The sequence below is a fragment of the Pipra filicauda genome, unplaced genomic scaffold, assembly GCF_003945595.2.
Source record: "Pipra filicauda isolate LSUMZ 115617 unplaced genomic scaffold, ASM394559v2 scaffold71_size5581439_pilon, whole genome shotgun sequence".
NCBI lineage: Eukaryota > Metazoa > Chordata > Aves > Passeriformes > Pipridae > Pipra > Pipra filicauda.
The window spans coordinates 3,510,604-3,535,600 of NW_024104887.1; the positions used below are offsets into that span (position 1 = coordinate 3,510,604).

Sequence of the window (24,997 nt, forward strand, 5' to 3'; positions counted from 1 at the left end):
CAAACCAGTTTGTCCCCTCCCATGCAGGTGAGGCTGTGGCCATGGGTTTTGGACAGCCACAGCAGGCTGTGGCCACAGCACTGCCCTGAGGACACTGGCACGTCCTGGTGCCACCAAGGGTTCCTGTGAGGTTTCAGAAGGAAACCTCAGGGCATGGGGATCAGCAAGTGGGATGGCTGAGTGCTCTGAGATCATCCTCACACCTCCCAGAGCATCTAAATGGGGACAGTGGCATCAGGAAGGGCCAGGGACACATGGCATGTGAAGAAGGATGGTGTTTTCCCATGCACCAGCACTGCCTGGCTCTCTCCAGGCAGGATAAAGTGCTTCCATTGGGATCAGCGCAGCGCCATTCATTAGACATTAGACCCCTTTCCTTTCTCCCAGTGCCACAGTGTCCTCTCGGTGTTGCTTTATCCACAGGCTTTTTTAGAAAAACAGGAGACATTAAACCCTGTTCCTTTCTCCCAATGCTGCAGCCTGCTCTCAACATCACTTTATCCATAGGTTTTTTAGGAAAGCGGGATGTCTTATGGCTCCAAATGGTGCTCCTCACGCAGCAGGAGCCCTGCATGGCTGGAGCAGACGTGCTTTTATCCCATGGGTTATTGATGAGCAAGTGCACTGTGTGCCCAAGCTGGCTGCCATCAATTATCCAGCGTTGTTCTCCACTGGGAATGCTCTCCTCCATGTGTCAAGGCCCCAGCCCGTGGCAGGGGAAAGGGGGTGGGGGAAAGCAGGGGTTTGCCCCAAGATATGTCGCCAGAGCCTGGTCCAGCACCATCACAGCGTCACAGACCCCAGGCACAGCACCACAGGCAGGGTCTCCATAGAAGGATGGTCCATGCCTGGGCTGTGAGTGGGACTGGGATGTGGGGGGGTCTGGGTTGTGAGTGGGATCAGGATGTGAGTGGACTTGGGTGGGTCGTGAGTGGGTTCAAGCCGTGAGTAAGTCTGGGCTGTGCGTGGATCTGGGTCATGAATGAGACCAGGCTGTGAGTGGGTTTGGGCTGTGAGTGGGTTTGGGCTGTGAGTGCATCAGGGTTTTGAGTGGGATCTGGCTGTCAGTAGGACCAGGTTGTGAGCGGGTTTGGGCTGTGAGAGGGTCCAGGCTGTGAGTGTGACCAGGGTGTGAGCAGACCAGGGCTGTGAGCAGGTCTGGGCCATGAGTGGGACTGTGCTGTGAGTGGCTCTGGGTTATGAGGGGGCACAGGCTGTGCATGGTGCATGTGGCCTGTGTGTCCAGTCTGTCAGTCCGGCCCGTGAGCGGGTCAGGGCAGTGATGGGACCAGGCTATGAGTGGGCACGGTGGGCACGGGCTGTGTGTGGTGTGCGTGGGCTCTGAGCGGGTCCAGTCTGTGAGCCCACGCTGCGAGCAGGTCAGGGCTGTGGTGACACCAGCCTGTGAGCACGCCCCGTGCCCCGCGCTGCCCCACACCACGACCAGCTCCCCCCGTCCCGCGGTGGCCCCCGCGGGGTCCCCCGTCGCCCCCGCTCCCCCCGGCCCCGACCGCGCCCTCCGCGGCCCACCCCGGCCGGGCCCCGGTGAATCAGCACGGGCGTGGCCCGGCGGGGCGAGGGGGGCGTGGCCCCGCCGCGAGGCATCACGGGAGATGTAGTCCTTGCAGGTAGACAGCTCAGTGTAATCCCAGTACCGTCCCCGCCCCGCGGACTCCATCCCCCGCCGTGCCCCGCGCGCGCGAGGGGTGGGCGGGGCGGCGAAGAGGGGCGGGGCGGGGCGGGGCGCGCGCAGGGGGGTTGTGGTGGCCCGCGGCGCGCGCACAGCACCGGGCGCAGCCGCCGCCGCCGGAGCCGCCTCAGCCGCAGCAGCGCCCAGACCGCCGCGCCCGCCTGTCCTCCTCTTCCTCCTCCTCCTCCTCCTTCCTTCCTTCCTTCCTTCCTTCCTTCCTTCCTTCTTCCTCCTCCTCCCGGAGCCCGCAGCCTCCTCGCCCCCTTCTTCCCCCCTTCCCGGACCCCGCGAAGATGGTGGACCGCGAGCAGCTGGTGCAGAAGGCCCGGCTGGCCGAGCAAGCCGAGCGATATGACGACATGGCGGCCGCCATGAAGAACGTGAGTCCCGTCCCGCGGCCGTCGGGCTTCCCCCGCTCACACACACACACACACACACACACACACACACACACGCACACAGCTCCTCCTCCTCCTGCCGCCCCGCGCCCTCCCCGCGTGGCCCCCGCGGTGGGTGGGGGGGCTCGGGCGGGGGGGGCCGCGGGGGTGTGCGGGCCCCGGCCCCTCGCCCTCCCGACACCCCCCGCCTGGGTCCCGTTCCCGTTGTCTTTCCCCGAGCAGGGATGCTCTGCTGGTCTCCTGATCTCCGTCCCCTGCCCTAGAGCCCCCCCCGCATCCTCTCCCCTGCACTAGAGCCCCCCCATCCAGCGCCCCCGCATCCTGCTCCCTTGTTCTGGGGCTCTTCCCCTAGCCCCCCACACCCTGCTCCCCTGCCCTAAACACCCCCCATCATCATCTCCCTTGTTCCGGCGTCCCCACCTAGCCCCACACATCCCCTTCTCTCTGCCCTAGAGCCCCCCCTTCATCCTCTCCCCAATTGTGGGGCCCCCTCTCAGCCCCACACATCCCCTTCTCTCTGCCCTAGAGCCCTCCCTTCATCCTCTCCCCTATTCTGGAGCCCCCACACATCTCCCCTCTCTGCCCCAGAGCCTCCTCCCCATTCTCCCCCTGCCCTAAACCCCCATGCATTGCCTCCCCTGCCCCTCTCCCCTGTTTAGCTGCCCCCTGCCCTAGAGCACCCCCACATCATCTCCCCTGCCTTAGAACCCTCACGTGTTGCCTCCCCTGCCCTGCAGTCCCCCAACATCACCTCCCAGCCCCAGCCCCTCTCTCCCCCCACGCCAGGCCCCCCTGCCTGCCCCACACATCCTCTCCCATGCCCCCCTCCCTGCCCTGCCCTGGCATGGGGGGGCAGAGGAGCCAGCCCGGGGGTGTGGTGCTCCCTGGGGGGGTCACACCGGCTCGGGTCCCAGCGGGGGGAGGCAGTGGGGGACCCAGAGGGGGGTGGGGGGGGGCTGTGTTCACACCTCTCCCCGCTGCCAAAATACCTCCCCGTGCATCCCTTCCCACGCGTGGTCATTGGGGCTGGTGTGTGCCCCTGACCCCAGAGATCAGGAGCCCTTTCACTGCCAAAGCCCTTATTTTTACTGCTCTTGGTTGGAGATTTATGAATTGAGTCATGTTGTATTCATTTCACGCTCTTAAAATAAAGACTCTGCATATAGCAGGCTGATCTGATTTGTGACACTGAACGCTCCCCTTCAATACTGACATTTTGACAATATAAGAAGGGAAAAAAAAACATATCTCTGATCTGATCTCGCAAACAAAGCAATCGTGGGAGGCAGGATCAAGTCATTCCAGAAGATTCTGCATTTGTCATATTGCAGAGAGGCTAGACTGGGTGGAGGGAGGGAGGGGGTGCTTTAAAGGGGAAAACTGTTCTTTATGTTTGTCTTCTTAGTCAGGTCTGAACCTTTGCTGGGAGCTGGGGTGTCCTCCCCGGCTGATGAAAAGTGAATGCTGATCTGGGAATGTCGCAGTCTGCCTTGGGTGCAGCTCTGTTTGCCCAGATTGCACCATTTTGTCAATAACCTTGCATTTATCAAACAGACAAAACTGTCACAGCCCGAGCCCAGGGAGGGAGGAGATGTCTTATCAAGGAATGAAATACGGAAAATCGGGATGAGATATTATCACATTAAACCAGCCGGGCTGTCCCTCTGCTGCACTGTGGCTTTTATACCATTTTCTGATAGCAGCATCTATTCATTTTAAAGCCAAGCCTGCTGTGTGAGCAGATCCTACAGCTCATTTCCTACGGATAATACAGCCGCCGTGACAAAGCCAGCAGGGATCTGCCTGGGACACACAGCCGTGTTGCAGTGTGAATTTCCCTAACCTGCTTACCCGGGCTGGCTGTTCGAACCCAAGGCGTTGCTAGCGATCATATATACGATTTTTCCTGCTAGTCCTTACAGGCCCTGGTGAAACAGTAACCCGGGCTAACGCCGCTTATCAGCTGCCGTGTAGTTTGGCCGTAAGGAAACGATTCCCAGCGGGAGCACTGACGCCTCCCGTCACCGGCAAACAAAAGGCAGAGCTTTGTTCTTCATTCCTGCGCCGCGCTGCCCGAACCCCGGCACGGCCGGTCCGGCGGCGGTGGGCATGTCCCAGCCGGTTATCCCTGTGCCTCCCAGCCCCCAGCCCCGGTTGTGCGGGAGGCTGATGACCTCGCACTCATTTCCGTAGCAACGCCTAGTGATGTCATATGCCATGGTCCAAGCTGCAATGCACCCAGGCGGTAGCAGAGAGCATGCGGGCTGCGTCTAGCGAAGGTGATGCAGAGCCATCCTGCCCTCCAAACCGAGCCCTCCGCCTGCTTCCCTGGCACCCTGCTGAGAAATGAAGGATGGCTCTCCTTTAAAACCTGCCGTGGGAATGGTGGGCATAAAAAAGGCTCGTTTTCCTGCAGCTTGATCTCGCGGGTGGTGATGTGGGGCAGCTAAGTGGGTTGTTGAGCCTCAGCCTTGCCTGCTTGGGAGACTGTGCTGAATGCCTGTTTTAATGGTTCCACATGGAAATGGTGTGCTGGGGCTCTTGCTGTCTGCTGATTCATCCAGTGATGTCCTGGTTCACAATATTTTCTCTTAAATAATATTTATATGTAATAAGTTCTAGCTCCTTCCCTCCTGCAAGTGCCAGCTGCCAGTGCTCCTAATTGTCCTACCTGCAGTCATGTTGCTGCTGTGGGAGCAGGATGCTCCTCCAGCCCCCCCAAAGGGACAGGTTTACTGTGGGGTCTCAGTAAAACACAACAGATGGTCACATTGCCTACGAGAGATGATGCCACAGCTGGGAAGGGTGTGGGGCCAGACCCATTGATCCAGGGTATGGCTGCATGACCTTGGTCACGTCCCTTGTCACCTCAGCGCTGTCTGGGGGTGCTGTCATCCCTATAAGGTATTGGGGGGCAGGAAGGCTCTCTGCTGGTCCCCAGGGTGGTGGTTGTGCCCGCTGGTCAGGCCTTGGCCTTGCTCGCTGGGGTTTCACTGCCCACAGTGCCAGTGGGTGAAGCAAGATGCATTTCTGTCTGGTTCAGCTTCAGGAAGAGCTTTACTGCCTGATCCCATGCCAGGGCTGGGGATCGATATCCATTAGCTGGGGAGACTGGTGCTGCTGGAGGCTTTCCGGAGGTGGAGCCCTGCCAAGCCCCTGGCTGGTGCTGCCTGGGGAGCAGAGCACATGCCTGCCTGTAGACCTTCAGGGTGGGGGGATGTGCAAGTGAATGAACATGATTGCAGTAACTTTTACAGGAAATAAGTTGCCTTTAAAAAGGGCGAGGGAAGCATTATTACATTGCACCTATGTATGATGTAGGTGTGGGACCATATGGCAGAGACCTGGGGCCCCCCATGAGGGGAACACCTCACTTGACTTTGGGGACCCAACCTCTGCAGAGGGTGATGCTGTGCTGTATATGAGGACCATCATCTGTGGTGGATGTGGAGAGGGGAACTCTGGAGGTGCCAGAAAGCAGATGGCTGCTCCAAGCTTTAGACACCACAACTCGATGCAGTAAATGGCAGTTGTGGGTGGAGGATGGGGAATTGCAGGCCTTCCCTGGCATGGGGTATGTGGGCTTCTGCCATGTTGGTCACCAGCCAGGCAGGTTATCACCCCCCACATCCGGTGACCAGGTTAGCACAGATAGTGGGGCTTCACACAGACAGCAGGCTTGCCCTTGGAAAATGGGGTAGTAACACAAACCCATCCTATCTGGAGAGTCCTGCGGGAGTGGAGCAGGGCTGATTAGCTGCTTCTGCTTCACAGCATAGACAGACAAAAGGGTGAGGTGGAAAGGCTTCTCCAGGAGGAGTGCTGGGCAGACCATCTGTGATGGTGGGAGGGGAGCAAGGAGCACGAGCTGCTGTAGTAGCACTTCCCAGGGGGGCTGGAGAAGGCTTTGGAAAAACCATTTCCAGTGCCGAGGTGAATGTTGCAGTCATTTGATGTCGGCATCGAGTGACTGCATCGATGTTCTTGCCGCTGCCCCTCGTGCAGGTGTCTTGAATGCTGCTCAGCCTCCTGGGTCACCAGTGGATTGCAATGGTGGTAGGGATTTGAGACAGCACAACTGATGAGCAGGGAGCAGAGCTTCTTTTGTGGAGGTCTGCAGGGTCAGGACAGGAGGGCGGCTGTCAGGAGGTCCTACACTTTGCACCTTGTAACACTTCATGGTACATTGGAGAGGTAGCAACGTGCCCTGTACATGACTGCCATGGGCAGTGCACCCACTCTTCAGCAGCTCAAGCTCTTAGAAATTCCTCTTTGAGCTCCTGTTAAGTCCTTATCTATGAGTTTTAGGAAGAGTCACTGACTTATGAGACCATGCTCAGGATTTCTCTTTGTTGGCCACATGTAACAACCAAGTGTGGATTTGATTAGAAATAGCTCTTCTTGAACTAAACTATGATGAAGAATGTAGCTATTGAATCCTGTCTGAGTACATGGAAACAGTAATGCTCTTGGGCAAGGGCTCTCAAAGAGCTCTTGGATGATTTGGGCTTGGCCTGTAGATCTGTTGGATGATGTCTAGCCATGAAAGTGCAATAAAGGTTAGTGGGAGTTGTCTTGAATTTTTTAAATTTGGGGTTTTAACCTTTATTGTACTGCTTCCTGTGAGTAAAGATGGCTGGCTCACAGGAGACTCCATTTTTTTGGTACACCAGGTAAGCTCCATAATGGCCATGGATAAGCCCTATCTGCCCAACCCGCATTCACAAGCTGATCCCAAAATTGCTCCCTGGAATAGACTCTGTGGACACTGATGATGTGAACTTGGGCTTGCTAGAAGCTTCAGGAACAGCAATTTAGGGGCAACCACAGAGTTTCACCTCCAGAAGTGTTTTCTGGATTAAAAACTCCTGTGCCTCTGGAACATGTACGTTGTTCTTGGCTTGTCTCATCTGACCTGGATGATGTCTTTGGCATCCTTTTAGCAGTTCTCATGGATGTGCTGGATGGTGCTTGCAGGAGCAGTGAGGGCTATCCAAAAAACTGTTATATATCTGTTGGGATTTGGATTGTGATCAAGGGAGATGAGGAACATGATTCTTCTTCACCTTCTGTGGCTGGTGGAATTAAGATTTTCCCTAATTTGAGGACCCCTACCATATTCTTTCCTCTGTGCCATCTCTTCCTCACTGTGTATTACTGAACCACTTCATTCTAAGCTCTTCTCTTGTGCCTGGGCCAGCAGCATTAGGGCTGGTCAGGAGCGTTCTCAGCTTGGCTTTCCAGGTAGGAATAAGAAGTCTCAGCCTCACAGAGCTTAAGATCAGGGACGTGGAGTAAGAACAACATAATGGTCCCCAGTAGCCTATGGGGAGGCCTAGGCTGGGCCAGGGCTTTGTTCCCAGGCTGGTGAGTGACCCCAAGGTGACAATCCTAAGGAAAAGGATTTTTCAGAGCCTGATATTTCTACTATCTCTGCAGAGCCTGTAGTTAGGAATGGAGCTGTGACTCTTGAGGATACAAGGAGAAACATGGCTCAGGGTGCAGCTGATGGAGCAGGGACTGGAGAGGAGAGTGGTAGCCATGACTTGACATCTGGGGAAACCTCCATGGATAGTGACACATCTGGCAGGGTCCAAGGCACCAGTTCTGTGACTGAACTCTTCAGCTTCTATTTGGAGCAGCTTCATGCCAAGTAAACCATGTGCAAACAAATGCACAGAAGTTGTATGTATATATTTAGGAAAAATAAAGAATCCAAGCTTTTGTGTGTCCAACTGCCAGTGCTTGAGTAACCAGCTGCTTCTTGGGAGGTGGCTTTGTCTGAGCTCAGACATGTCCTTGGCTGTGGAGCGCTGCTGGACTTGTTGGTGCTGCTCCTCTCCCTTGGCAGAGGTGAATCAGGAGCTCAATTCCAGTTTGGTAGGGAAGAGCAAAGAGGACTGTCAGACTGGTTCAGACTAGAGCTGGCTGCTTGGTGTGTCCCAGCCAGACTGCTCAGGGGCAGGTATGGAGGAAGAGGCATTGGAAAATGCCTACAGTGGGACCCGAGGGAGCCTTTCCTCAGATGAGTCGATGCCTGGGGCATTTAGGGCTCTGCCTTGGGCTGTTCTGCCCAGTTCTACCTCCTGAGCTGTGACTGACAGCGAAACATGATGAGTGCATGTTGGAATAACTGCAGTACAAAGCACAGTAGAACAGGATTTGCCTGGCTTCTCAAGCACTTCTCCAGTCTTGGGGGGATACAGGCATCATCTTCCACCTCACTGTGGCAAAGCTGTGATGTGGGGCTGAGGTAGCTGATGCACCCTTGATGCTTCCAGGTGTTCTATGCTTCAGTGCTCTGCAGCTCAAGACAGCTTCTTCCAAAGCTAATGCTGTTACAAGCATTCCCTGCTTTGGACCCAGCTTAGACCTTCCTTCCTTCGCTGGCCAGGCTTTTGTCATTTCTTTCTGGAAGGCTGAAAGCCTTCAACAACTTCTGTTCTTTACTGGAAAGGTAACTAACCTAACTAGTCCTTGGCTGAAGTCTCACTCCCTCTTGTTAGAGTCATATGACTGCAGAGAAATGGCAACTGCCATTTTTGGAAAATGGCAACTGCCATTCAGTTCAAGGCAACTGCCTTGTCTGGAAAGCAAAAATTGAGTAAAAACAGTAGTATTTACTCCATTCTCTTAGTGATAGTCACCACTGGAAGGCAATAGCTTGGAAAACAGTTAAAACAAAGGGAAGTAGCTGTGGATTTGTCACACTGCTGGTGAAGGTACAGTGGCTTTGTCTTTCAACCTCTGAAACCTTGACTTGAGAATTTGTTCAGATAAATGGCTGTGGTTCGCTTCATGCTGGTGGCACTGAGGTAAAATGCACTGCCAGGCTCTGCCTGCGCTCCTGATGGTGCAGCTTTTGGTCACTGCAGGTGGGGACACTCTTCTTTCCCCATGGAGACAAAATGGCTTTGTGGGAATGCAGCCCACGGCTTGCAGAGTGCTGTCTGAGGGCACTGAGCATTCACTCACGGGGGGTGGAGGACCCTGTGAGGGAGCACAGTGGTGAAAACGTGGGCTGTGCATCAGCACTGCTGAGGTCCCTCCTGGTCTCTGCTGCTGCAACCTCCCACCTCCCCACATCCCTTTGGGCAGCTATGGGGGCCTTGGTCTGGAGAAGGCAGGAAAGGGGAAGGATGTGGACCCACAACCAGCTGACTGTGGGGTTTGTGTGACTGGGTGGTGTGTCAGCTGCACACAGACAGTGCTGCCACAGCCGGCTTTCTCCTATTTCTTCCCCTGGCTGCTTGATGTAATGAGCAAAGTCCTTCCTCCCATCCTAAAATGCAGGAAAATGGGGACAAAATGACTTTCATTCTGCTCTTTGGGCTTGACTCCTCGCTCCAGAGTCCAGATGTCAAGATGCTGGATTCCCACCCCTGGCTCTGGGGGAGGAGCTTGGCAGCAGGATGGCTTTGTCCGGCTTCTCTGAGTGCACAATGACAGCCAGCCCGAGCTGCTGCATCTCTCCAGCCTCTTCAGTGGGCTGAAGCCCTGGGAGCTGCTGGGGCTTGATCTGCACCCTGGTTGCAGTGCTGGTTTACCTGGTGGGGTCTAGAAACGCTGGAAATAGTAAATTCTGGAAAATGGAGCTGAAATGATGAGGCAGCAATCCTCGGGCTGCAGGGAACACTGACAAGACTGTCTCAAAAGCAAAGCCTTCATGTAACTGGCGAAACAAAAGCCTTTGTCTGCCTGTTTAAGGGCAAACTTCCCCCAGTGTCAGGTTTTTCTGTTCTAACCCAGATGTAGTCACATCTTGGGCATGACCCAGCACATGCTCAATTAGGTATTAAACAAACCTGATTTTTGGTCCCAAGCTACTGATCTAGTGACCAAGAGTAGTGCATTAGTTAATAGCAGTAGGAGAGTAACTAGAGAACATGTCACTGATGATGGCGTGAGATTCCCTTAAAGTGATCCCCAGATTAGGGATTAGAGTACTTAATGTTTTTCTTCTATAAAGATGTTGGAATTGAGTCCGTCTATGGGTGTTTGAGGCAGCTGCACTTGGATGAGTCTGCAGGGACTCCAAGTACAAACCATTCCTTAATTGTTTGCAAATTCCCTCTGATCTTGCTGGATGGGTTGGCTTGCTTGGGATGTATCTTTGCTTACGTACCAGGCAAAGCTACGTGGCATGTCACTGTGCTTCTGATTCCTCTCTGAGAGGTTGAGCCTGGTTTCAGCAAGGCTCTAGGAAAACATCAGTGAGAAGACTGGGCTTCAGTGCTAATGAGGCTGCTGATGGACACGTTGTTTGGACAGTTGTGGTGCTCAGGAGCATAAAGTTTATTAATAGTAGGTGGAGAAGCTGTTGCTGTGCCGTGTGCTAACAGACATGCTCGACAATTGCTGTGGGAGATCTCTGCTTGTAAAAGACTAATGCTTAGTATTCAGCAGTGAATGAGAACTTGGGGAAGATTAACAGCCTTTGATTTACACCCAGCTGGGGCAGGCGTTGGAGCTTTGCCTGTTTATGCTGTTGGGCTTTGTTAGGTGGGATGAATATTTCATTACCTTGAAGGTGGGAGCTTGGCTTCTTGCATTTGGTGGTGTCAAGACATCGTGCCAGAGGGGTTCTGTCACCTGTGATGAACTGAGATCAAATCTGTGGCGTGGTAATCCCTTGGGCTTCAAAAGAGGGCTGGGAGGAGATGGCTGGAGCCAGGCAAGGGTAGTTAAACCCACAGTTGGATCTAGGATAGTAAAGTGACCCTCCTTGTAATTTAAAATTGGCTGCAGTGCTCCAAAAAGTTGCCAGAGCAAAAACTTGACTATCTTCTCTTCTGCAAGTTCATTTAAGAAATTAAATAAAATTGTCTTTGGTAGAGGTGTGTAAGATCAAGCCTGAAATCCCTGAAGCAGTGGGAGGGTAAGGCACATCTGGAGGGATAATCACCTTACTCATGGAGGCAGAAATCAAACCTGTCATGGAGCTGGCATGCTGGAGTCCACCTGGGTGTTCTGGGAATTCTCTTGCTTAATCTGGCAAAACACATTTGAGACACCAAGGAACTGCTGGATCTGCAGACCAAGAGACCTAGAGCAAAAATCTTGTGAGGGTTTTTTATTAATATTTCCAGAACCCTACCCTGATGTGCAACAAGCAGAAGTTCACAAAGTGTTTGGGGCAGTGACAGAGTGGTTAAAAATGGATGTGGTCACTGCAGGGAGTTTTGCATGGCTGCAGCTTCTCCCATTTCACCCTTTGGAGCAGCAGCTTGCAGCTGCCATGGCAGAAGTGGCTCTGCCATGCCAGCAGCAAGGAATTGCCAGGTTCATCCTGCTCCAGCAGACCTTGGGAGCAGACTTTCCCAGCAGCCAGAACTTGCTCTCAACCTTTCTGAACGTGTCCTGTCCATGACCACTCATCTCTCCTTTCTCTACTTGGCTCAACTGAGTAGAGATCATGGGCACAGCATAACACTGTCATTTTTTGAGCCCCTGATTAAGGACCAGCCCTGGCACTTGACTCTGCAGGGAGGATTTGATGATCTGGTGGCAGGATTCTTCCTGCCTGGCAGTGGGGCTGGAGGTGAGCAGGAGAGCCCTAAGATCTGGGCCAGATTAGTACTCTTAGAAGCTGTGAGGTAAATCTTTAAGCAGCTCATGCTCCCAACAGCACTAAACACCTTTCCCACATGAAACTTGGTGCATTTATCTAGGGTATCCCTGCTTATGTGCTGGAGTCCCTGGAGTGCTGTCTAGCTTAGGTTTGTTTTACCATAAATTGGAGGGGATAAAAAAAAGTCTCTGTGTTGACCAAGTCTTAAGACTCTAGAAATGACCAGTGGCCATCCCATGGATGGCTGCTTCAGCTCAAAAGCCTGTGAGTAGATGGACTCTTCTGAGGAATAATGCTCCAATGGAAATTAAAAAAAAAAAAAAATCAAGTCTTTAAACTTGTACAGAAATGCTGCTGAGGAAGGAGCTGCAGTTACTCTTGAAGAGCCCTTCAGCTCACACCTGGAGAAGCTTGATGCAGCCCAGAAGAGCCTAGAGCAACCATTCTCCTTCCAAAGGGATCACTGGATCAACTCTGAGCTCCTAAAACTTGGGTGTGCTTCAAGGGCACATCCAAACTCTCAAGCCAGTGATGTGCAAAGCCCTGGTCTTCCATGTGCTTTGCAGGAAGCTTGGAGAAAAGGCCTATCAGCAGGGAACAGAGCAGCTAATCCAAGGCAGGAGAACTCCCCATGTTGCTGGATGATGGAGAAGGGTGATGGTGATCTTGGGCTGCTGCTGAGGGCAGATGATGCTTGCCAGCCTGCCATATCCCAGGGAAGGAATAGCTTGGCATCCCTTCTGTTGCTTTGTAGTTAGCAGGCAAAGGTGCTGGTATCCCATCTGCTGGAGACCGTGTGATGAGCCCTTGAGTGACAGTCTTCTGAAGTGCTGGGACTGATGTGGTTGGACTTGCTGCTCTCTCCATCTGGTGGCTGGAAGGCACTAGGCCAACAGAGGTCGATTATTTTTCCTGAGAGTTTTTAATAAGTACAAGGCAGGTAGTGGCAGCAAGATGGTGAAACAAATTGTCCTACAGCCAGTTTTCGTCTTGTTTAATAGCTTGTCACTAAGGCTAACAAGAATCTGGGTGTTAATAAGGAAGACAAGAAAACTTGGGCATAATTCCTTCCTGGCTCAGAAAGCACACACTGGCTAGAGGAGCAGCTCCTGTGCAGTGCTAACTCAGAAATGGTTTGTAGCTCCACACTTTACATGACCCTGAGAGGCCAGGATTGTTCCTTCCAGTTGGTTATTGGGATGTGTCTGGGCTGGTCTTTGTCAACAATAGCCATGGCAGATTGCAGGGTCCAGGAATGTGCCTGGAAGGCAGGCGGATGCTCCCTCCCTGGTTGCCTTATCTCAGAAGCTGCAGATGAAGTCGGTGAGGCAAATCAGTGGCACCCAGGTGTTCTGCAGCAGGAGAAACCTGAGCCGTTAGACCGAATGCTGGGACTGCAGCGCTGCAGATAAGGGCTGGTACAGAAACGCTGCTGCCAAACAGAATGGAGCAGCTCAGAGCTCTGCTGCTCTCACTGCTTTTCTCACCTTGACTCCCTTTGACCTTTCATGTGCAGAAATGACCCAAGTAGTTGAAACTTGCTTTTTTTCTCTAGCTGAAATCCATCACGGCCACACTGAAACCGGAGTAGGAGGAGTGCAGGCCCCAAGGACTGATTAAGCCTGAGTGCAGTGTGATGACATTCACCTTGGCTTAAGTAGCTGTTAAGCTATAGAGGCCAATGAAATAAATGAGCTCTTGGTTTTCATGTCTCCCAGTTTGAAGACTTTGCCTTGGGTGGTTCAAAGTTGCCTTAAGTAATAAAGGCTGCAGAGTGGGATGAAAGCTGCTGTTAACTGTAGGAATATGCAGAAATCCTAATCAGTGTCTGGGGTGCCTGAGTAGCCTCTGAGATCCAGTTGGGCTACAAGCACCAAACAGTCTCTGAAGACACTGGTCCTTGAGGCACTGGGAGCAATTTGAAATGTGGCAGAACCATCCCATTGCTGTCAGCCACTGTCCTGTGATGGGAGCTGGCCCAGCCAGCTTGAAAAACGAGAAGTAACAGGTGATTATTCATAGTGAAACAGGCAATGGAGAAGGCAGTGGGGAACTTGTGTCTGCCCACAGCCTGCGTGTGCTTGTCTGGGATGTGAGGAAGGGTTCAACCTACAGCCCAAAATCCCCCGTGTCATGCTGAGATAAAACATGAGCAGAGAGGACAGTGGAAGGGGCCAGCAAGGAGAGAAGCAGTTACGGTGTGACTTCCACTTTGGAAGTACGACATGGAGGCGAAGGCTGGGCAGCAGGGGAAAAGAACCCAAACCAATCTGGCAAGATTTTAGATTTAGGTCTAGTTTAACACACGCCTACTTTGCCAAAGTAGGACAGTGCTTAAGAAAAGCATCTTTCCGAGTGCTGCGATGGTGTCGCAGGACAGCTCGCTCTGGAGCACGGGGAGAGGCTGTTCTTGACAAGGTTGTGCAACATCGAGTTGTGACTGTCATCAAGGCACAGGGTAATGGTGTCATTTTGATGTGCTTGAGGGCAGCCATTTCTTCAGAAGTTAGAGGGAGCTGGGGACAGAAAAACCAGGTGGCGTCTCTGTCACATCCTTCCAGAATGACAGCACTCGGGCTGCTGGAAGTGGGCTTGTCAGAGAATCATTAAGGTTAGATAAGACCTCCAGGATCACCAAGTCCAACCGTTAAGCAATCCCCACCTTGTCAACTAGGCCAGAGCACTGAGTGCCACACCCAGTTGTTTCTTGAACACCTCCAGGGATGGTGATTCCACCACCTCCCTGGGCAGCCCATTCCAATGCCTGGCAGCCCTTCCAGTGAAGAAATTCTTCCCGTGTCCAACCTGAGCCTCCCCTGGCACAGCCTGAGGCTATGTCCTGTTGTCCTTGCAGACGGGTGTTGGGGTCCCATTATGAGACAGCAGCTAGAGATGGGGGGGTAGATGGTGTGGCTGCAGGTCATGAGTATTTATGTGCTGTTTGAGCCTGAAGGGGTTGCCTACTGGTTGTTCCGATTGCCAGTGGCTTCAGATAAAGTAAGAGTTTTGGTGGTAGGACTAGACCAGAACATTGTTTCAAAAGCACATTTGCGTTCTAAAAAACAAAACAGAAAGGGGACCTTCAGGCCCCGCTTCAGAGTGACTAATGAGCTGCACATGAAGGAAAACAAGGTACTTGCTGGGGTTTGTGTGGAGAGATAACAGACTTAATTACATGGTGCAGGAGCTGTAGATAGAAGAGAGGAAACACGAGTGCTGAGGAGGAGATGGATGTTGTGTATCCTGGTAGGAGAGGAGCTCTGGTGATGTTTAAAAGCTGTTCTCAGTGAACAGTTTGAGGTTCTCATGATAGTCTGTCTCTCTCCAGTAAAGCTTGGCTCCTTTGTAGGTGTGTGATGTCTTCAGGGACTGGGGATCAGAAAAACGAGTGTCGATGATTATAACATGGGTTGAACTGTCAGATGTTCATGGTATTCTCCAGGGAAGCATCTCTGGGTCCCCTCAGCTTGCTGTGCTGTTTGCTTTAAGATAAGACATCAAAGCTAGGCAGGAGCCATAAATGGGTGGGCACTTAATTATCAAACTAAGTGAAAAGTGTGTAAGGATAAACAGGTAGAACTCAGTCCTGCGATGGATCTCCATGGCAGCCACTGAAGGGTCCTCAAAAATGATCATGTCATGTTGTACTCACACCTACTGATGCATGGTGAGGAGTGGAGGATGGGAGTCCTGGAATAAGCCCTGTAAGCAAACTAACCTGCTGCTGTCTGGGAGCAAGCCTTCCCTGTGGGTCTCACAAAGGCCTGCTAATTAAGATGCTTCTGGAAAGAAGGTGCAGTAGGACCAACCCTTGGGCTTTTGGAGTTCACGTACCTTGACATTAGGGGCAGGTAAAGCTGTGCTCGCTCCCTGGCTGCTCTGCATGAGGCTGAGCCTTCCCTGGCTGCAATGTGATCCTTGGGCATGCCGGGAGCCTGCCAGGTTTTGGGCAGAGCGCTGAGTCAGAGCTCCAGCTGGAGTGGAGAAGTCAGGAAAGCCTTTTCTGAGATGGTGCCGCCTCTGCAGTGCTTTGTTGCAAATCAGAGGGCTTGGATTTGTACAAACCTCTGGACTCCCAAGCAGCAGAAATGTTAAACTTCCAGTAGTTTTTGTCCAACAGGAACTGTTGGAGTTTCCATGTGGCTTTAGGGCACTTGAGTCTTGGTGGTGCAGACGCTGTGCCATCAAAGGCTGCGGGAACTGGTGAGACTGGAACTGGCAGTGTCCTCAAGCTCGGTGGTGGAACGTGCCTCCCAGCCAAAGCAGGCAGTGTGGACTGCTCCGTGCCAAGCTCCCTGTGTTCCCTGGCCAGGTGTCTTTGTGCAGTGTGTGAAAGGTCAGGCTCCTGGCACTTGTGTTTTCCTTTTTTTTTTTGTTTTTGTTCCAAGATAGCTAAGAGACTTTCCCCTATCAAGTTTCCAGCATGTGGATTAGCTCTTTGTGCTTGGCTGTTTATGCCACATCCAGGCCTTGACTCCATTTCAGCCACTTACCCTCTCTCCCCAGTCTCCAGGGGCACAAGGGTGAGATGAGGCTGGACAGTTACTGAGATTTGTGAAGCGAGTTCTGTTGTTCAGGGAAGTAAAACTCCAAACTGGCTGAGCTTCCCAGAGAGCAGGTAGACCTCCAGCCAGAGGCTCATGGCTTTGTGTTCCTGCCAAGCCCTCCTATGCCAAAGTGAGATCTTCCTTTGGCTATTTGAAGTCTCTGACTCCATGTAACAGTGCTGGGAATGGCATCAGGGGACCTGATCAGGGTACTGCCCTTCTTAAGGGAAGTGAGACCTCTCCAGGGTCTGAGTTAAGAAGGGGGAGGGTTCTGCCCTCCAAAAGGGCTTGTAACATGACTGCTGCAGTGTGATCCAGGCCTGATGCAGGATGTTGCCTTACTGATGTTACATCAGAGGTGTTTCAGTGCAATGCTATAAATTCAGTACATCGAGCCTGCTGTTTAGCCTGTGGCTTGACTGAACTCATTTTGTGTCGGTATCCTGCTGTTTAAGAAAAAAATCAACTCTGAAGAGGTGGCAGCAGCTCTGGTCAGACAGAGGGCAGGGATGTCCTCAAAGGCAGCTGAACCTGGGATACATCTTTTCCACCTTCCACTGACTGATAAGGCAGCTAATAAGGCAGCTAAGTGTACCCTGCTGTCCAATATCTTGTGTCCTGGGCATCTTGCATTTTCTTCCTGCTGGGAATGCAAGTGCCAGATGGTTTTCTGTTCTTCCTCCCTCAGCTCAGTCGCAGACTGAAATGTGTGGGACTGCAGCCTCTTCCCTTCCCTCTCCTAGTGCTGAGGGATGCAGTCCCTGTCCCCACCTGTGTTACACCTTGGCCATGTCTCTGCAGTGCTCCTTCCTGGGAGCCTGGGTACCATTAGGAAGCAGTGACATGGTTAACGAGGCTCCCTTTTTGCTTTTGCAAGTTCCCTGTGAGCTCCCTGGGGGAATCTGCTGTCTCCACAGGTGTACCTTCCATCTGTCAGCCAGTTTGTTGAAAGGATTTTGACAGGCAACTTTCCTCCGTAATCCTTAATAGCTTCAAATTTAAAATGTTTATGGCAAAGCTAATCCCACGAAACTCCCTGTAGTTTTAATAAATCTATCCTCCAGCAAGACTCTTCTGGTGAGAGGAGGTAAATCTGCTTCTTCCTACAGTGATACATATCTGCAGACGTGGCTGTGGGGCAGCTTTAAATCACCTGCTTGGTCCTCACTTAAAAACTGGTATCTCTGCTCAGGGAGCACCTTGCTAAAAGCAAGACCTCATGGGGTTATCCACCTCCACAACTTCTGTCAGGACTGAAAACTGTTGGAATCAGTGAGTCTCTCGTATGGCTGGGCACTCCATTTACATCTGGAAGGCAAGAGAATAACTCAGGCTGGGATTCCTGGATGTTCCAAATCCCTCACTCAAAGCAGGACAGCTTAGGTGGGGAGAAGACCCCGAGTATCCTGATCAAGCTTTGAATATCTCCAAGGACAGACAATCCATAGGCTCTGGGGCAGGGGGACACCTTTTTTGTGCTCCAGTGTGTTCCAAAGGTGGCTTTAACCTCAGAGGATCTTTAATGTGTGTCTGTGCAAGTGTCACTCGGGGAAGAATGAAGGGAGTCATTCTGCAAAAATGCAGATCTCTAGAGACCTCTGCCCTTGCAGCACCAGGCTGGCTGGGGACAGTATCTGAGTGACCTGCCATGGGTATTTCAGTTGTGGTCAGGCCTCAGTGCAGGAGAAGCGTATCCCAGGGATCCCAGGGCTGTGTGGTTAAAACAGCTGTCGTTAGCCTGGCTGGGAGAGGGGGGGTGAGGGTTATTCTGGCACTGGGAGCTGCCGGATGGCCCGGGCATCGCTGCCCTGCTTACCTTGGGCGGGAACGCTGGGAGCTGCCTTGGCACCCTGCCCCGTGCTCCTTGTCCTGTGCTGCTGGAGACTGCTGATAGCCACAGGAGATCCTGTCCTTGTTAACATGGCACCCATTTCCCCCATCCCTCTGCCACCTTCTACCCTTGAGCAGAAGCAGTTGTGCTGGTTTGCACTGTAAGACCCTCTTCCATACAGAAAGGGGTTGTTCGCTGTTCCCCTGCCAGGCTCTGGAGCAACACAGGTCCAAACAACAGCAGGGGTGGGAGTGGAGGCTCTTCTTGCTGCCTCTGCCTTGAGGAAAGAAGTAGATGGGGTCCAGATCAGAGACCAGAGACTCTGCTTGCTGTGGGGAAAATTAAAGCTTAGCTGTAGCCTGGTTTTGGGCGGAGACATCAGCCAGAGCATGGCTGAAGAGCTGCAGGGGGAGTGAACGTTGTTGGAATGAGCAGGTCAATACAGTGTGAGCAAGTGTGAGTCATTCCAGGCCGCTCAAGTGAGGTTCTGGGCTGGGCCATCCTCCACCTTCCAGCAGGAGCTGTTGGCCTGCTGATCCCCACCATAAACATGGTTATCTGGGTCCAGAGCAAACCTTGTCCTTACAGATCCTTGTGAGAGTGACTCAGTATTTGCAGAAGCCTTTCACATCCAAACCATTACCTAATCGTGCCGTGAGGAGGCTCACAGGTTCCTGCTCTGCTGGCCGGCTTCCCAAGTGGCTGTGCCCAGGGTGTGGATGTGGTGGGGCAGTGTGCTCCCAGGGCACGGGGATAACAGCCATGCCCAGGCTCAAAGTGCCACTTGGCAGCTGAAACCATCCCAGTGGAGCTATTGTTGTGTCCTGTCTGCTCCAGGGGTGCAGAGACCCACATAGAGGGCTCAGAATCAAGGGGGATGTGAGCCCTTCCTGCCTTTGAGGCAGGGCCATGAGGCACTTGGCCAGAGGTGCTGCCCAGATGGCTCCACTCCAGTGTTGTGGGATTTGGAATGGGATTATTGTGATACCAAATGTGGTGCTTCCAAGGTAACTGAGATCACCCTGTGCTGTCGTCTCTGTAATCCATCTGTTGTCACAGCACGTGAGGCAGGTGACACTTTGCATTAACACTGTAACCTCAGTGAGGAAAATCCCACCCGGGAAGGATGTACCCTCGCCATGTGAGCTCTTATGTCCTTATCTGTGCAGATGCCTGAGGCAGCTGTAATTGTACCATCTATACATTCTTTGGGTGTCTTGGAAACATGGCCTGTGCTCATGGGAGGTGGAAGAGGTGAACACCCCATAGCTCTGGTGGTGTCAGTTCATGTGGCTAGCTCGTAACCCTGGACCATCTTCTCCCTCTTGCTTTGACTGTCCCTCTCACCGCATCACAGAGCCCAGCTCTCCTCCCACAGATGAAAGGCATCTCTTTCCTAGAAGATTTTTCTCATTCTGGAAAATGCTGATGGACAATACCTTGAAATGAACCCACTCCCCTTTTTCATGGGGGACTGAACCACGGCGTGATTTCCCATCTGGCTCCTGCTGCAATGGGAGCAGATGCTGGATGACAGAGCAGGACTTTGCAAGCCAACTGCCTCCTGCCTCTCACTAGAGACTCACAGGAGCACCCAAGCAAGTGATGGGAGTGTCAAGTGACTGGGGCTTAACCCAAGTGTCTCTCTTGTCTCTCCCTCTCTCCATGCAGGTGACGGAGCTGAACGAGCCCCTGTCCAACGAAGAGAGGAACCTGCTGTCCGTGGCCTACAAGAACGTGGTGGGGGCACGGCGCTCCTCCTGGCGAGTAATCAGCAGCATCGAGCAGAAGACCTCTGCCGATGGGAACGAGAAGAAGATCGAGATGGTCCGTGCCTACCGCGAGAAGATCGAGAAGGAGTTGGAAGCAGTGTGCCAGGATGTGCTGAGCCTGCTGGACAACTACCTGATCAAGAACTGCAGCGAGACGCAGTACGAGAGCAAAGTCTTCTACCTGAAGATGAAAGGGGACTATTACCGCTACCTGGCCGAGGTGGCCACCGGGGAGAAGAGGGCGACCGTGGTGGAGTCCTCGGAGAAGGCCTATAGCGAAGCCCATGAGATCAGCAAGGAGCACATGCAGCCCACCCACCCCATCCGGCTCGGGCTGGCGCTTAACTACTCCGTTTTCTACTACGAGATCCAGAACGCGCCGGAGCAGGCCTGTCACCTGGCCAAGACGGCCTTCGACGACGCCATTGCCGAGCTGGACACCCTCAACGAGGACTCCTACAAGGACTCAACGCTCATCATGCAGCTCCTCCGCGACAACCTAACGCTCTGGACGAGCGATCAGCAAGACGACGACGGCGGAGAAGGCAACAACTAGACCCCCCGATGGACTGGCAGCCGCACGCTGATGCTAACTACTGCAGTCTTTATTTTTTTCCCACGAGTGGGGGGGGGTCAGGGGTGGGGGAGGGAAAGGGAGGGGACACCTTCCCAGGGAGGCCCCCCACAACCTGTCTTTGATTGCCTCGTTGACATTTTTGCCAAAACACCACTAGTGGAAGTCAGGCTGGCTGTGCTGGTATGGAATAGCAGCCTCACTGGCATATGGACTGTTCTGTAGATTATTAATACAAGTGGAGCTGTCTTTAATTTAACTTTATTGCTAGAAATAAAAGGGTTTTAAGACGAATTTGCGTGGATGGAATGGCCCTCGTTTTTAAGGAAAGCAACGCAAAAACATTAAAAAAAAAAAAAGACAAAAACAAAAAACAAACAAAAAAAAAACAAAAAAAAAAAAAAAAAGGGAGTTCTGTGGTTCCAGTAAGGCTTCGTGCGTTTGTTTCCGCAGTCCAGGTGCCGTGTGTGTCCGCACCACGTCACGGGGCGTCTCTCTGCAGCGCTCTGCCCGCCAGGGCGCAGCCTCAAATCCCCAAATTGAGAAGGAATTAAAAATAAAACCAACAAAACCAAACAATTTGGGGCTCACAAAGCCCCGGGATTTAGGCCATCCAATCTTTTTTTTTTTTTTTTTTTTTTTTTTTTTTTCCTTTTTTTTTTTGTTCCTCTTGTTAAAGATATTTATTAGGGTAGCTTACAGTATTAACACTAAATTGCAGTTTACAGTGTTTCTACATTACAGCCATATGACATCAAGCCTTTGATTGTCTGTTTTTCTTTCTTTTGCTAGTTCTTTTGGCTTGCCTTCCTGAGCAGTCCTGGCCTGTGGACTGGCTTTAGCTATTCTGTGTCGCCCAAGGCAAGAAGATCGCCCGCCCGAGGAACATCAAAGCTGCTCTAGTTTTTTGGTCAACAGCTTAACAGGTGCTTGGCTAGCGGCTGTTTCAACTATTTTAAGTCCACAGCAAAAGGTTTAAGAACTTAATTAGACAAGGGGGAAGTGTTTAAACTTAAAGAAAAAAAATGCCACTTAAATAAAAAAAAAAAATAATAAAAAAAAATTAAAAAAAAATATTGAGCATTCAGGTCTGTATGTCATGTACTGTGTTTGGTATTTCAAAAGACCATCCTGGTTTAAGGTGCCACAGCTGCTTCCTCAGGGATTGCACTGCCATTTCACTCTGCCTGACTTTCTCCCACTGTACCATGAGGTTTGTCAGCAGATCTCCAGCACCCAGGCTCCCTTGTTTGTCACCAGGGAAGCCAGGTGCATTTTCCTTTCTCCTGGGGAAGCTTGTGGTGTAATGAGTGAACTTCAGGAGCTTAGAAACTAATTTGGTAGAGAAATTCCTCAAGAGGAAGAGCTACAATCATAGACATTTCTATCCACCATCGGGAGCCCAGGAACTTAGTTCTCTTCTTAGCAAAATCTTTTCCAAGTCTGTCTGATCTGGCTGGGGGTGGGGGACGGGGCATCTGAGTTGCTTAGCAGGTAATATTTACCCCATTTTGAGTAAGTTTAGCTTTGATTTTGATTTTCCCATGGTTGTTGGAGGTTCACTGCTGTTCTCTGGCTCGCAGAGCGCTGCGCCCTGCAGCGCTTCACCCAACGCTGTGCAGTGAGAGGAAACCGCACTCGTGCTTTTATTCTTTATTAAATATCGGTCTGATTTTGGAAACAGGCTTTCATTGTCCCTTTGAGAGTCAGCCCGACACGGCGTCGTGGTGTGGCACACACGGCACAGCCGCTCCTGCTGCCGGGGTGTGCGGGGGGACGCGGCTCCGGCTCCCTCCCCGCTGTCCCGAAGCCGCTGCCCGGCTCCCCCAGGAGCCAGCGGGGCCAGGCCGTGCTCAGCCCCCGGACACTGCCCCGGTGGTGCTGGAATAGCTTTTTCTGGCCGGGATTCATCCACCCAAAGTCAGGCCCAGGCGCTTTGCAGGGATTTGGGGTGCAGCACCCCGCGGCGAGGGGCCCGCGGTGCCAGTGCGTGCCGGGACCGGGAGATGCTTTAGGCTTCTTACCTCCCTCTCATCAACCCCCGTGTCCCGTGAGCAGTGTTGTCCCACCTGTACAATTTGGAAGTGATTTACTGGAATTACAAAACCTATCTTTTTTTTTTTTTTTTTTTTAATTACTACTCTTTTTGGCTTTTGCTCTGGCTGCTTTAGGAAACTTATGCAGGAGAGATGGCACAAGAGGGCTAAAAACAGAGTGGGGGTCAGGGACTTGATTTTTAAGCAGCTTGAATGGTTTCTTTCATTTTTTAAGAGATGCACTTGCCTATGATACTGTCTCTCCAGTGAAATGATTACTGCTCCATTACTCTATTGATACAATATTGTGCATGCTAGTGTCGTATTTCTATACAGTAGCTTGAAATTTATTAACTTATACTGTAGATGTTATGTATTCCTATGACAAAATAGTCTTCAAAAATTTTCTAAAGTTTTTTAATTTATTTTTCTTTCCTTTTTTTTTTTCGGGGGTAAAGTTTGCTCTACCAAATAGTGATCGTAACAAACTGATCTGTTATGGATGTTGCTATAGTGACATGCAATTATATATGATTTTGTTTTTAAAAAGGAAAAAAAAAAAAGCAAAAGAAAACACCAGTGTTAGCTTAATCTTAATGTCTGGTGTTCGTCATGGTGAAATTATAACTATTACAGTGTAGGAGAACAATGACTGTGTTCTTTGAATGAGCCTTTGTTTGTGCTTTTTGTCATGTTATGCAGTGAACTATTTTTAAGGTCTAATCAGTGATTATTTTTCCAACTCCGTGTTTCTGTAAGGAATTATTTCACACACGGACCATTCTTAGCAGTTTTTCCTCAGTGATGGAATATCATGAATGTGAGTCATTATGTAGCCGTCGTACATTGAGCAAATAAACTTACAGATCTGACGTCAGCGCTGCTTAATTGTCATCGCCTGTGTCGAGTTTCTGGGGGGCTCCGTGGGGTGGGGAGGGCTCGGGAACAGCCGGGTGTCTGATCCCGGGGGCCACCGCCCTTCCGCCGGCACAGAGGATCCCGGCGGATTAAGGGATTGCCAGGCTCCTTCCCGGGGCAGAGGCGAGGGAAGGTGGGAAAACTGCGGGGAGGGTTCCTGGATGCTCCCGTGGCCGCAGGGGTGGGTGTGTGGGAGCCTCCCCACCTCCCTCCCTCCCTTCCCCGATGGTTTTCCGCCCGGAGCCACACGCGCGGTGACTCACGCTGTAAAAATACTCGCCTCCCCGGGAAACTATAAACGGAAAATGCGCCCTGACTCACGCGCCCTGCGAGGGATCCGGGGGTGCAGGGTGGACACCCCCGGGAAGGGGCTGGGAATAACCTCTGGGTGATGGCAAAGAGGGGCTGGGGGCTCGCCGAGCACCCCCACACAGAGAGGGACACCCCGAGCACCCCCACACAGAGAGGGACACCCCGAGCCCCACCCCGGCGCCGTGGTGCTCCGACAGCCCCCTCGCCACGGCTTTTTGGGAGGTGAGAGCCACTGTGGCACGGCCACGGGAGAGAGGGGAGGGGGCTGGGGATGCTCCTGGAGGGGCTTCTTCCCCTGGAGACACGCTGGGGCTGGAAAAGCCTCGCACCCCCAGACACACGCACATAGGGCCCCCCCAGGCACACAGGTGACCCCTGGCAGCAGGAACTGACCCCGAGATTGTGCCTGAGAGCTGCCAAATTGCTCACCCCTGAGACTGCTGGGGCAGAGGGGATGGGGGGGAAGGGGTTCGGGGGGCACGTGGAGCCCCCCAAGCCCGGAGAGGGGCCTCGCGGCCGCGGGATTCCTCCCAGGTCACTGTCTGCCTCCGGGATGACTCAGGGGGGATTAGTGGGATTTGTCGGAGTGGGAACATCGAAGCCCTGGGCCTGACCTCAGCCATGTAGGGCCAGTCCTGCCCAGAGGCATGGGGGGCGTGGGGCCAGCTGGGGCTGAACCCGAGACCACGACCCCCCTCTGCCCCAATCCAGCCCCCCAGTATGGCTGCAGCCCCTGAGCTGGACCCCCCAGCTGGCCCCTCACAACAGTGGGACGGAAGGAAAGGGGAGCACTGGATGGCAGGGCTGGGGCTCAAGGGGCTGCATTGCTGGGGTTGCAGGGTCCCCAAGCAGAGCTTCTGCCCACAAAGCCCTTCTTTGCCCTCTGACCCCCCTGTGACCCAGAGGGGGGTGTGTGGGTGCTTGTTTTTCAGGGATGTCACCCAGGAGGGTGACACTGGGGTGTGGAGACCCAAAATATTCTGATATTGGCTGAGAGCCAGCATTGTGGAGACCAGGGAGGGTGAGACCCAGGGCGTTTGAGCACCCTGAGGGTGCACCCAAGAGGGTGAGACTCTCTTGGCATTTGAGAGACCTGGGATGTAGGAGACCCAGGTTGTGGAAATCTGGGATGCTGAGCCTGGGATGTTGGAGACCAGAAATTTTTGAGACCCGGGATATAAAGACCTGGGATACTGGAGGCTGGGATGTGAAGAGCTGAGATGTAGAAGACCTGGATGTGAGATATCCAGGATAGGGAGAGTCAGGATGTTGACCCCAGGTGCTGAGCAGGGCTTGGTGACACCCCCCCACTGGTCCTAGGCAGCCCCATCCTGGTGCTCTGGTCCCA

General features: G+C 52.7%; 1 protein-coding gene across 1 annotated transcript; it reads left to right on the forward strand.

Moving 5' to 3' along the window:
* The first annotated feature begins 1,771 nt into the window (after window positions 1–1,771).
* On the forward strand, window positions 1,772–23,307 carry YWHAG (tyrosine 3-monooxygenase/tryptophan 5-monooxygenase activation protein gamma). Its single transcript, XM_027725880.2, has 2 exons — window positions 1,772–2,070; window positions 19,709–23,307. The coding sequence occupies exons 1-2, from the start codon at window positions 1,984–1,986 to the stop codon at window positions 20,363–20,365; spliced, it is 744 nt and encodes a 247-aa protein (XP_027581681.1). The 5' UTR covers window positions 1,772–1,983; the 3' UTR covers window positions 20,366–23,307.
* Window positions 23,308–24,997: the final 1,690 nt, after the last annotated feature.

Excerpts from the sequence above, each read along its gene's own strand:
- YWHAG (XM_027725880.2), top strand. The coding sequence starts at position 1,984 with ATGGTGGACCGCGAGCAGCTGGTGCAGAAGGCCCGGCTGGCCGAGCAA. Across the intron at positions 2,071-19,708 it reads TGGCGGCCGCCATGAAGAAC|GTGACGGAGCTGAACGAGCC; the intron begins GTGAGTCCCGTC and ends CTCTCCATGCAG.